This window comes from Bombyx mori, chromosome 17 (genome assembly GCF_030269925.1).
Source record: "Bombyx mori chromosome 17, ASM3026992v2".
In the NCBI taxonomy this organism is placed as follows: Eukaryota; Metazoa; Arthropoda; class Insecta; order Lepidoptera; family Bombycidae; genus Bombyx; species Bombyx mori.
Window position 1 is genome coordinate 5571770 of NC_085123.1, and position 13107 is coordinate 5584876.

The 13107-nt window shown below is 37.8% G+C and overlaps 1 protein-coding gene across 1 annotated transcript in view; it reads right to left on the minus strand.

Moving 5' to 3' along the window:
* The window catches only part of LOC101746849 (uncharacterized), a 49410-nt gene that overhangs the window by 15163 nt on the left and 21140 nt on the right, over positions 1–13107 (minus strand). Inside the window, exons 17-30 of the mRNA XM_038017021.2 lie at positions 12135–12226; positions 11242–11359; positions 10770–10889; positions 10052–10150; positions 9069–9176; positions 8035–8130; positions 7873–7961; positions 7085–7208; positions 5911–6105; positions 5350–5409; positions 4919–5147; positions 3984–4037; positions 2690–2841; positions 679–798 (exon numbers count right to left, since the gene is read on the minus strand). Of these exons, the coding sequence (XP_037872949.2) occupies positions 679–798; positions 2690–2841; positions 3984–4037; positions 4919–5147; positions 5350–5409; positions 5911–6105; positions 7085–7208; positions 7873–7961; positions 8035–8130; positions 9069–9176; positions 10052–10150; positions 10770–10889; positions 11242–11359; positions 12135–12226 (1656 nt within the window). The remainder of the gene's footprint in view (positions 1–678; positions 799–2689; positions 2842–3983; positions 4038–4918; positions 5148–5349; positions 5410–5910; positions 6106–7084; positions 7209–7872; positions 7962–8034; positions 8131–9068; positions 9177–10051; positions 10151–10769; positions 10890–11241; positions 11360–12134; positions 12227–13107) is intronic.

The following is a 13107-nucleotide window of genomic DNA, read 5'->3' on the forward strand; positions in this document are numbered from 1 at the left end:
CATATAGAAATTGATCGAAAAACATAAGACGGTCGTTTGTTGCGACCACATAAATTGATAACTCGTGTCTAGAATAGTAAGTTATCTGTGACATTTATCCAAACAAAAATGATTACAGACAATAGGGCGATGTTATAATGTCTAAAAAAACCCATGGCCGCGGGCCAAAGATGTTTGGGTCGGCGAGTATGAAGGGAAAAAAAAAAGAAAAAAAAAGACCTGGAGAAGAGGGACATCACTCCCTCGCTTGTTGGGGATGGACCCAACACTACAAATCACACCGATCATCGTCATCCAACTATAAATCGAACCAATCATCACCGTCTTTTCGACTCATCACCTCATCGAACGTCACGAACCATCGCCTGAACCACATAATTTCATCGCCTCATAAAAATGGCCAGCAAGCGCAATCATCACCCCTGCCTCGTTAGGCAGGGAGTCCAAGCCCGGGTAGAGGGGATTGCCCCGAGGCCCGATCCGAACGATTTAATGTCTATCGAAAGTATCACAATAGTGGAGAAAAAATCATAAAGAACCATCGAGATTTTTATTGATTTTTAGCTAAATTTGGAATGGATACAGTTGGGATTCATTCGTCACGTCCAGCTACTATTGTTTGTATTTTAATAAATTTAATCCTATAACTGGAATATTATATATAACAAAAGAACTAACTTGCGGGTTACTTCCATTTGTCCTTTTCCACACATATTCGAAATACTTCAATGTTTTCACCATCAATGTGGAATCAACGTTCGCTTGGTACAGGAAGTCGGCCAAATCCCTGATTTTTTCCTTAAAATACACCCGAGAATAGAACTTATTAAAACTAATAATATAATCGCTGTAGTGTTCTGAAGTCGTTATATTTTTAATGGACAAAGTTGGAGAATTACGCGTACCACATTATGGCGGTAAACATTAACTAGTTTTACAGTAGTTGGCGATATTGTCACGTAATTATAAAAACGTTTCCTAAAGATAGCAGTAAACGGAAAAGCCTCAAATTAACTTATAAAGTAAAAAGGTTTTCATGATCTTCGTATCTAAGTTAAGCTGAAGATATTTTTGAATTTTACTCCCAGTACAAATATTCAGTCAGTTAACTAAAATTTCAAAGAAAACACAATAGATTAATTAACGTTAGCTATATAAACCTTAGAAAATGTAATGGAAATAAATCTGATTCTTAAAAACGAACTGTTCCTTAAAAAGTTATACTCCTCTAGAAATCAAAACGCCGATAAATCCTAATTTAAATAATACAATTGCTAAGTAAATCATAAATGCTTATCTTTCTTAATGACTTCATACTTATGAGACCGCAATATCGCGGACAAAACTTTAAGGTCACTAACCCTACTAGCTCAATTTTTAATAGACTCTACGCACCAACTGATTTTTAAATGGATTAGGTACATAGCGTTTTTCAGTAAGCAGGCGCAAAACATATAAAAGTTTTCAACGCGTTTAATTGGTTATCGTCTTAGTAATCTCCATAACTAAGAAATGGTACTCAGTTATTCTGTATATAATATAATATAATCTATACTAATATTATAAAGAGGAAAGATTTGTTTGTTTGTTTGTTTCGAATAGGCTCCGAAACTACTGGACCGATTTGAAAAATTCTTTTTCCATTAGAAGCCGACATTGTCCCTATGAACATAGGCTACTTTTTTAAATTTTTTTTTTTTAGTTACATGTGTGTTTTAATGTTTCCGAAGCGAAGCGAGGGCGGGTCGCTAGTTCTGTATATTTGCACATTAAGCTCTGTCATAAAATAGATGTTATGACTAATATCTAATGTGTAGCACGTTTGCATTGTCTATGCGTACCAATACTCTGTTTTCATTACTTGTTTTTATTGCTAGGAGAAGCTGATCGGTTTAATATCCGGCTTCGTATAAATAAGATTATCGCCGTGTATTTTTTTTTCTTTGAAAACTCCGTGTATACGTTTGCGTTCGATAATAAAACGGCTGTGTTGGTTTTTAATCACTTTTGTTCTATATGAGAGGTATTGATTCTTTTTCCAAATATACTATTTTATATTTCGTGTTTAATATTCCGATCATTTTTTAATTTTTTATTTCTTAGATGGGTGGACGAGCTCACAGCCTTGGTGTTAAGTGGTTTCTGGATCCCATAGACATCTACGACGTAAATGCGCCACCTACCTTGAGATACAAGTTCTAAGATCTCAAGTATAGTTACAACGGCTGCCCCATCCTTCAAACCGAAACGCATTACTGCTTCACGGCAGAAATAGGCAGGGTGGTGGTACCTACCCGCGCGGACTCACAAGAGGTCCTACCACCAGTAATTACGCAAATTACAATTTTGCGGGTTTGATTTTTATAACACGATGTTATTCCTTGACCGTGGAAGACAATCGTGAACATTTGTTGAGCACGTATTTCATTACAAAAATTGGTACCCGCCTGCGGGATTCTAACACCGGTGCATCGCTCAACACGAACGCACCGGACGTCTTATCCCTTAGACCACAACGACTCCAAAGATATTGCGAATTAAAAGATATTGTGATTGATACATTTATGGAATTGACAGCTTCTGTTTCAGATCGTTGCTATTCAATTTTATATATGTATGTATTTACTTATACTATATATAAGTTACTATGTTTTTCTCATTTTCTTAGGTTCTACAAATGTATACTAACAGTATGTTCCAGTAATGCATGGGCGGCCGCAGAACCAGTTGAAGATACGTAACCAAACATGAAAGCAAAGTACAGGAAACCAGCTATTTGTAGACCCATCATCAGCCATACGTTAACACTGTGCCCAATACTGACTGGGGTGCAACCTAATCCTTTAAAACGAACAATGATAATATAAAACATTTTGAAATCAATACTTATTAAATTATTTTATATATTAATACGTGAAGCAAAAACTATAATTTCAATTAATTATAGTCGAATTTCGAATACCGGGGGATCACTAGTAATTATTATTGTGTATTTGAGATCATTGTCTTGCATAAATTTTTTTTTTTATTGCTCAGATAATTAGACGAGCTCACAGCCCACCTGGTGTTAAGTGGTTACTAGAGCCCATAGACATCTACAAGGTAAATGCGCCACTCACCTTGAGATATGCGTTCTATGGTCTCAGTATAGTTACAACGGCTGCCCCACCCTTCAAACCGAAACGCATTACTGCTTCACGGCATAAATAGGCAGGGCGGTGATACCTACCCGTGTGGACTCACAAGAGTTTCTACCACCAGTAATTACGCAAATTATAATTAACTTCAAGGGTAAAGGAATAACATCGGGTAATAAAAATCAAACCCACACAAAAGTATATATTAATAATGCTAAAACTTTTATTAGCTATCGTTCATAAATATCATTTTTAACTTATTCTTAAACTACTGGCACGAATAAATTATAATGAAAGGAAGATGTTGATACATGACCGTAGATGACAAAAATTATAGCAAAAAAAATATATTTTTTTTGTTGCTTACGATCTCACAGCCAATCTGGTGTTATGTAGTTACTGGAGCCCATAGACATCTACAACGTAAATACCGCCACTCACCTTGAGATATAAGTTCTATGATCTCAGTATAGTTACAACGGCTGCCCCACCCTTCAAACCGAAACGCATTACTGCTTCACGGCAGAAATAGGCAGGGCGGTGGTTGGTACCTAACCGCGGACTCACAAGAGATACTACCACCAGTAAAAATAACAGTTTACCAGTAAATATAACAGTTTACGACGAGACGCATTCAAAAGTAATTAAATGGCGTTAAAGCTCCTGTGAAAAAAAGTAAAACTTGTAAACTTCACCGGTAAAAAAATCATTTTAGTCCGAAAGTTAAGTTTCACATAAAATTTTGTGCATGTTCCGAAAGTCGTTGAACAAAAGTCGTTACTATTAATGCGCAGGCAGAAAATTTTACGAAAATAAAGAATTTTGTATGAATGTATAGTTAGTTACCGACAAAAATTTCGAAGACCCAATAAAACACGTTGCTGTATTCCGATAAAGCATCTGAAAAGTTAAATACTATCACTTTTGATTTAGAATTTTTGCAAATTTACTATTTCGCATCCTACACGTCATCATCTACGTAGCCGAAACGTGAGCACTTACGGCATGGCTTCTTCTTCTTCTTATCAGCCCACAGACGTGCACTGCTGGACATAGGCCTCCCCCAAGCCTCGCCAGACCGGTCCTGCGCTGCCTGCATCCAGCGGATCCCCGCGAATCTCGATATATCGTCGGTCCATCTTGTGGGAGGCCTATCCACGCTTCGTCTTCCGGTACGCGGTCGCCACTCAAGAACTTTCTGGCTTCAACGGCATGGCTGGGCTGCTTAAAATCGGTCAACAGACTATAGAATGAGCTAATTTCGATGTTTCTCTAAAGAATCGTAAGCCAAGTTACCGATATAGCCCAAAACAGAAGCAAACTCAAGTGGCAATGGGCCTCTGGAGACAGGCACAGAACCAATAACCGTTGGGTAGAAGAGTTCTGGGGTGGAGACCACGGGCCAGAAAACGAAGAAGACGCCCAGTAACAGTGGAGTAACGATATACATAGAATAGCGTGATAGATAGAGAGGAGAGGCCTCGAGTCGTCGCGTGGCGTGACTTGGGAGAAGCCTGTGTCTAATAGTGGACTAAAATAGACTGTTTAATGATGATGATGATGAAGTTATTTTGAAGAGCAGAGGAGTTGAAAATAAAAAAATATTAATTCGTGGCCGACTCAATGTTGATTACAAATTTTACATAACTCCAATGTAATACGAACAAAATTAAAGGTCTAAAAATAGTTGTGATTATTTATCTCTACGACCAGACAACATTTTTGCTAATTTGTCAAGTAGGTTAGTTTTATTTCTAAATTAAAATATAAACTAAACGTACATTTCGATTCTGTTTTCAAATTCACGATAGACATGACCTTGGTACAATTTACCATGATTTTATTTGTACCCGCAGGCAGGTAAGGCACACAGGAGTACTTAAAGATTAGGGCGGCTACAAAATTCACCAATGTCACCGCGATTGGCAAGAATTTCAAAAGAACAACAACAGGATTCACTTGCATTAGATCAGATTCCCAATACGAGAATGCGCTGGTTAATCTTGTTACCTAAAATTTTTATTTGAAAGTTTGAAAAAGGAATGGTTGTCTTTAGTCTTTATAAACATGTAGATAACACAAATTTTGACAAAACAATTTCTTGACAAACAATTGGGCAAGATTAATCAATCCTCTGTTTCAATAATATATTTTTGAAGTCGTTTTTTTATTGTATTACGTTTAAAAAATGTCAATAAATATTATAACTAACCAGCAATATCCTATTGATTCTATAAATATCCAAATCATTGGTGTCAGTAATGATTTTGACCTGTAAATTGGTTTTGGTATATTTAATCAAACACATGTAAGGCGCTATACCCACATTATCTTTAATGTATAATAATTTCCTATAAAGTAGTTAAGTACATATTTTTTTCTATATAATTGAGACTCCGACGTCATATTTCAAAGTTGTTGAGTGGCGTTCACATTGTGATATCTATAGACTTCGGTACCCATTTAATGACAGACGGGCCGTGAGCTACTTCACCCTTCTTTGTAATAAACAAAAATATTGAGGGTGATTCTTTTAAAAGTTTTGCAGTACTATCCATGACTATTTCTACCAAGCCAAACATTTTTTTTTGTATGTAGTCGCTTAACATCAGATCGACAATTTTTTTCCAATAAAACGCATTCTTAGAACTTATTCCCAGGAATGCAATCAAATCCACTACGTATCGTGATATGAACGCACTATGTCATTGTCTTAAAAATAATAATTTAAGATTATGACATACCTTGAATGTATGCTTTATTAAGGACTTACCAAATATTCAAATGGGAAAATGCTAAGTAAATCCCATAGAAATGCGCCTTTTAAGTATTTCCGAACTGTATATAAAGGATGGGTAACAAGTAAAGACCGTTCATTGTAATACGCGACGTATGCCATTACTATCACGTCTAGATATAACACTATATCTGTGTAGTAGAAGCATTGATGGTGTTGGTAATGCTTCACCTGAAAGGTACCACTTCACTTAAATCCTTTCTTTCGTCTAAATACCTTTCTACCATTCCATTCACTCCTTTCAAAATGTTGGTTGCATTAATAATCACCATTGTGAATACTCCCTATTATACTATTTTACTTGTACCATAATCTAGCTAATCTAGTCTAGCTATTTTCGGTTATATTTTCAATTATTTCTTACATAAATAGTTGAAAATATGGCACGCTCGAGTACTCCACGATAGAAATAAACAGTATAGTGGTACAACTCGTACATGCTCATAATATGTTATATCACCAAGCACTAGAAAGTAAATGTCACCCATCTGCAACTGGATGAATGCCTTTCGGCAATTCCAGGTGCTAACCAGGCATGGATGCTTCTAGAGCTAATCGTCCCGAATTGGGACCAAGAATACAAAAATGTGGATGCGACGAGGAATCGGCACAATCGAAGTCCTAAGTTTTTTTTTTTTTTTTGCTTGGGTAGGTGGACGAGCTCACAGCCCACCTGGTGTTAAGTGGTTACTGGAGCCCATAGACATCTAACAACGTAAATGCGCCACCCACCTTGAGATATCAGTTTTAAGGTCTCAAGTTAGTTACAACGGCTGCCCCACCTTTCAAACCGAAACGCATTACTGCTTCACGGTAGAAATAGGCAGGGTGGCGGTACCCACCCGCTCGGACTCACAAGAGGTCCTACCACCAGTGTAATATTGAGTACAAAGGTCTACTGGGTACAAACGACTCAAGACATAATATCAACTCCAATGAAGCGCACACTGACTCGTCTAGTTTTAAATGCAACGCATTGCAGCCTAAATGGCAGATGCTTTAACCAACTCGTGTGGTTATAATCACCGCCGACAATTATTCCCTAAATGTAAAATCTGAATAAAATGGCAGTTGTGTCACAACAATGGTCATATTCTCATAACATTGTCATCATCGAAAGTAGAACTCTATATTAAATTAAAATACTCACAGCTATACTATAAGGAATGGCGATAATATAAATTACGGCGGAAATAAATCTTATAGTGCACCAGAATTTTAGAAATATGCCGTGCGGAGTAATGCAAATTGGTAGAAATATGTATCTCAAATGTCTGCAATACAAATCATTCAATAATAAATTAGGTGCGTAAATTAAATTCTTATTTTAACAGGCATGAAAACAAGTTAAAATAATTACTTACTTGTCACAACTAAATTCTTTAATTTTTTTTTGTATAATAATTTGCAAATTTATATTTTTTCATTCGGCAGTAATCATACTGCGGTTGCTTATGGGTCAATCTACTCATGAGCCATTTAAGCTAATTAAAAATAAACATGGTTATTTATTACCACTGACACCTCAATATTATGATTGTTTTATTCCTAACAGAAAAACTCCTCTGCTCGTTTTGATGTTTAACCATCCAGCCATACTATACCAAGTTTCAAGCGAATAGGACAAACCATGTACGACTATAAACTTTTTTTTCCCTACCTGTTCACTGGTAACCAAAGGAGCTATTTAAGCTACGTGTGCTCACAGACTCAACCTGAGAGAATTTGCTAACACTAGCCCTAGAATAGTGCTTGGTAGAATCTACCAACGGATCGGATACGCGACCCACTGAGAAGATCGGGCGGGAAACTCAGTGGTCTAATTTTGTACATTTGTAAGACCCGCTCTAGCAGAACCTAAGTGAATGACCCTGTAGCTTTGATGGAATAATTTGAATGTCACAACTTGTAAGAAGCGGTTTTAGTATTACGGCTTACCTCATCACTCCTAACTTCTTGAAGATCTCCAAATAGTGAGCTCTCGTGTCCGGTTCGTTCAAAACCACGAAACTTTCCTTTATCTCTCTCTAAAACAATACGAGTTTTGGAACAAGTCGGCCGTGCCCACTAAACATTAATTTAAGCCTATTATTTACTTACCGCTATCCTGTTAATTTTGACATCCAGACGTCCAATCAAAGGTTTGGCTTCCTCAAAACATTTTGCTTTCGATAACAAATCGACATCTTCTTGAAGCTAAACAAAGATCGTTCTCAAAGTTAGAATTAACTTGATGAAATGTTATTGTATTATTAATATTACTAAATCAAAATTATTAACACAATACAATTATTGACAAAAGGCGTTGACCACAAAAAATATATCGAATAATACAGATAGAAGAAACCGTTGCTTAACGGATAAGACCCCAGATGTATTCGTATTGAGACACCTACCATACATCAAACTATGAAGGCAGGTCCCAATTTCTAAATAAATACGTACTCACTTTCAGGACGAAAGAATAGCGTATCACAATCAAAAGTCAAACCCCCAATAGGGGCTTACTTGAGCGCGCGCCGATTAATACGACCCTGCCTATTCCTGCCGAGCCTGCCTGTTTTTGACAGCCACAATACAATGGCGTTGAGTTGAGCGTTGTCAAGGTTAGTGACGACACTCACAGTCTTTGGGTCCCCCGGTAACCGTAAACCAGTGAATAAAACACCTTATCGCAATTCAAAATACAATATTTTTGAGATAGCTTCGCATAAATACAAGTTTCGAACAAAAACATTCGGACCTTCGATCTACCGAGCAAGATCGGCGGAAGATCTTCTTTTTGTCGTTATCTCCCCAAAGTCCCAAACTAGTGGCCCGAGCGTCATATTTACACGAAACCATTCGATCTGGAGTCAAAGCGCTACCATTTCGCCACGCAACTATCCTCCTAAATGTATCTAACAAACGAATCCGCGACACATACCTCATTAATAACTTTGCGAACTTTAATTAGATCACGTAAGTATCACTAAGCCAAACGACTAAGTTAAGTTTTATTACAGCAATCAGATACGAGTTAAAATTAATAGGATAACCGCGTAGGTACTATTATTACAGATGCTGAAAAGTTTTTAAGTTAGAACGTTCGCTTCGTCTATTGTGTTGGGGCTGGTATTAAATGCATGAATCACCGTGATAATGGGGTAACTAATATCCGGAAACGTGCCCAGGCACTGCACGAGCGCGGTGTATTCAACGTGGAGTAATATGCAGTTTGTCGACGTCAGAACCGTGTGTACCTGTTAAGTTGCACATATTAAATTTCGTTACAGATTTACGATCAAACGGATGGCGATTTTCGGGCTGTAACTATTAATGGAATTGGATAATCACATAACACTGCGAGCGAGGTGGGCCGTGAGTTCGTTCACCCGATTAATTAAAAAAATATGATCCATGAGCTTTGGCAACCGCTTATGTTTTTATATAAAACTAGCTGTACCCATCCGCTTCGCTGGGCATTTAAAATTAACATTATTATTTCTCACCCCCACAAATATTCTCATCATTAACGCCCCCGCAACTGGTGTAGGGAGTCCAACACTCATATAAATAGTGGCCTATCCATTAAGTAGATGTATTTTCTACATGGATACCAAGTTTCAACTCAATCGGATGCATGGTTCAGTAGTTATAACGGAACATCCGTGTAAACCACTGTAGTTTTATATATTAGTATAGATCTTACCATATGAAGTACCTCTATACATTAATAATAATAATAACCGAAGAGAAGTCGTACACAGTCATCAGACCCCAAACAATGATTTTATGTACTATAGGAACCATACGGATATACGGACTTACATAGCTTTTTTTTAAATAACCATATATAAACAGCAAGTAAACCTGTTGCAGTAGGCAGCACCTTGGCTCTGCCCCTGGCATTGCTGAAGTCCATGGGCGACGGTAACCACTTACCATCAGGTGGGCCGTGTGCTTGTCTGCCTACAAGGGCAAAAAAAAAGATTGTTTGCCTGATGTGAGAATCGAACCCACGACCTACGGCCCCACCGAGTGCACTTTCAGTTCGAGAACACAACATAATAATAATTGAAACAATGATGATAGTGTTTGTTATATAACGTGTAAATATTTCTGATTTCAATCTTACCTTTGGTAATCCATAGAGCATCTCTACAACGCCAAAATGGTCACCGGGTCCAATATTTTTTTCTATCTTACGATCGTGATTTAGCACGTCACAATAACCCTAAGAAATAATTAGGCTTTTTAAAGTGAAAAAAAATATTGTAAAATTATCATTATTTTTTATTTTCGGTTTCATACTTTTCACTAGCAGTTGGTGTATGTACTTTGTTAATGGTTACTAATAACATTAACTGACCACTATTAGTACTAATGTTATTTTTACTAATATTTTGTATGCTGCTTTCAAAGGCTACATCTTGACACCTCTAAAAATTTTTATACAAAAACTAGCTGACCCGGCAGACTTCGTAGTGCCTCAATCGATAAATAAAAGACCTAAACTATTGTATAAAATAAACTTAAAACAAACAAAAGGAATCCGTCCGACGGGGGGACACATCAAAGGAAAAACAAAATTGTTATTTTTATTTAATACCGTGCATTTTCATATTTATCGACCTTTTAAACCTACTCTGGACTTCCACAAATAATTCAATACCAAAATTAGCCAAATCGGTCCAGTCGTTCTCGAGTTTTAGCGAGACTAACGAACAGCAATTCATTTTTATATATATAGATAGATAAACACATTATGTCCCGGAATAGTAAGAGCATTCTCACTCAACTATCACTCGCATTATTCAACATGGATGCTACAGATGTATTCAAACTACCAAAACCTTCTGCAAGATATACATGTCCCGGCCGATGTCTGCAGCGTGCTGCACGATCTCATTGTCGGGCAAAACTATTGTTCTGGTGTTCGCTGCTATCGTCTGAAGGAAATCGCGATTGCATCCCTGGATATATGTACAAATTCTATATTGTATGCTTTTTGTCAACGATTACTCTGTTCTATTCATATCGTAGACTGTAAATGCGATTTTATGGTATAACTAAAGTTTTTGTTAACACTTAAAAGTTCTTCTACTGTGCGTTTTAGCAATAAAATTACAATAATTATAGGAGTAATTCACGACTAAGAAACATGTTTAGTATTCAAAACGTCGGAGGCTATAAATCAAAATAATAAACTTGCGAAAACCAAAGAATATGCAAAAAATAGGAAGTGGCTATTTCATTGTTTTATTTGCGTATTGTTGGTAGATTAGATTAATTAGATGCTTACATTAATTCAGTAGAATTATTTACCTGAAATAGCGGACATTGTAGCAAGGTATCAACCATTTCAATACATAGGATCTCTTGCTGTATGTTAGAAGACATTTCGTTAAATATTTTTTGAGTCGGAATAGCTTTGTTATAAGACCTGGAAATATTTTTAGCAATTAATTGATTTAGCAACTAATCGTCCATTATCATCTAAATTTTTAAGTATTGGAAACTTCGGAAACAGTATAATGTCTATTAGTAGCATAGCATGTCTTCTTCTTCTTATCAGCCCATAGACGTCCACTGCTGGACATAGGCCACCCTCAAGCCTTGCCACAAAGACCGGTCAACCTCCTCAATAGATCGTCGGCCCATCTACCCACGCTACGTCTTCCGGTACGCGGTCGCCACTCAAGAACTTTCTGGCCCCAACGGCCGTCCGTTCTGCGAGCAATGTGTCCTGCCCATTGCCACTTCAATGTCGCAATCCTTTGGGCTATGTCTGTTACCATTGTTTTCCTGCAAACCTCCTCATTTCTGATTTGATCCCTCAGGGAAACTCCGAGCATAGCCCTCTCCATTGCTCTTTGGATGACCTTGAGACCGGATACCCGACCTTGAGACCTGATACTTGATACCTTTGACCATGTCTGTACATATAATTAAACCGTATAAATACATTTAATTATATCCATCCTCTTTTATCACTTGTTTAAAAAAGAGATAAAAATACATACCCCTGTAGGTTTTAATTATGTCTAAGAAAACTAAATAAAATACAATGTATGGACAATGTGCCAATTTTTTGGCAGTTGGCGGGGCTTAGAAAAAAACGTAAGCACAGAGATCCCTTCAGGCGCGCAAATGGGACTTAGCAGCAGTACTTTGGATGCTCCGAAACTAAATAAATTAACAAACCTCAAAGCTCTTACCATTGAACGCAGAAAAAGTTTTTAACGCGTGCCTTAATTCTTTGGTTAACGCGATTAGCGGTTAAGAAATAGAATAATTCCCTCATTGATTCCTAAAATGGAAAAATTATGGTTCACTATTATTTTGCGGTAGGCAGCAGCTTAGCTCTGCCCCTGGCATTGCTGAAGTCCATGGGCGACGGTAACCACTCACCATCAGGTGGGCCGTATGCTAGTCGGCCTACAAGGGCAATAAAAAAAAATTTTTTTGACTAATTAATAGATAATAATAGAAATAGGCAGGGTGGTGGTACCTACCCGTGCGGACTCACAAGAGGTCCTACCACTAGTACAAAATTATATGAGAATATCACCAATGTTAATCCAAGTCAACTAAATATGCATTATTGAAGTAACTCAAAAACGAGTGGTGATATCTTGATATGATTGGAATAACACGAAAAGAAAAAACAGCAGTCATTAAGAACGATTCACCCAAAATAAATCTGACGTAGCACACATAAAAATACAGTCGTATTAAATATCTTACTCGTTTTTTAACGTTTTTTTTTTTTTTTTGGTCAGGAGGAAATCGCCGGACTTCCGCCCTTTTCTGGGGATACTGGGCGGGGTATGTCAGAGTCGAACTGACTAAAACCTCCTGTCGCTCAACAACCAACGTCCAAACCTCGCATGAGACAGAACTCATGACAAGGCAAAGGGGGGAAAGTGAAGCGTTTACTGCGGAGCACATCTCTCCCATCACCCTCCCCCTCGGGACGCCGGACTGGCGGTCGTCGGCGCCACGACCACCAGCCCTCTCGGTCGGCAGACTGTCCGAAGCCCGCCGAGATGGCGCCGGTTAGAGTGGGTTATCCTACGGAATACCCCGCTGGCCAGAACCAGCGTGGGTCGAGGATAGCCGGCCTTCCATCACCCGGATGCTCTTGCGTAAAACGCGTGCAGAGCAGCTTGCACGTCGTCTTCTTAGGCC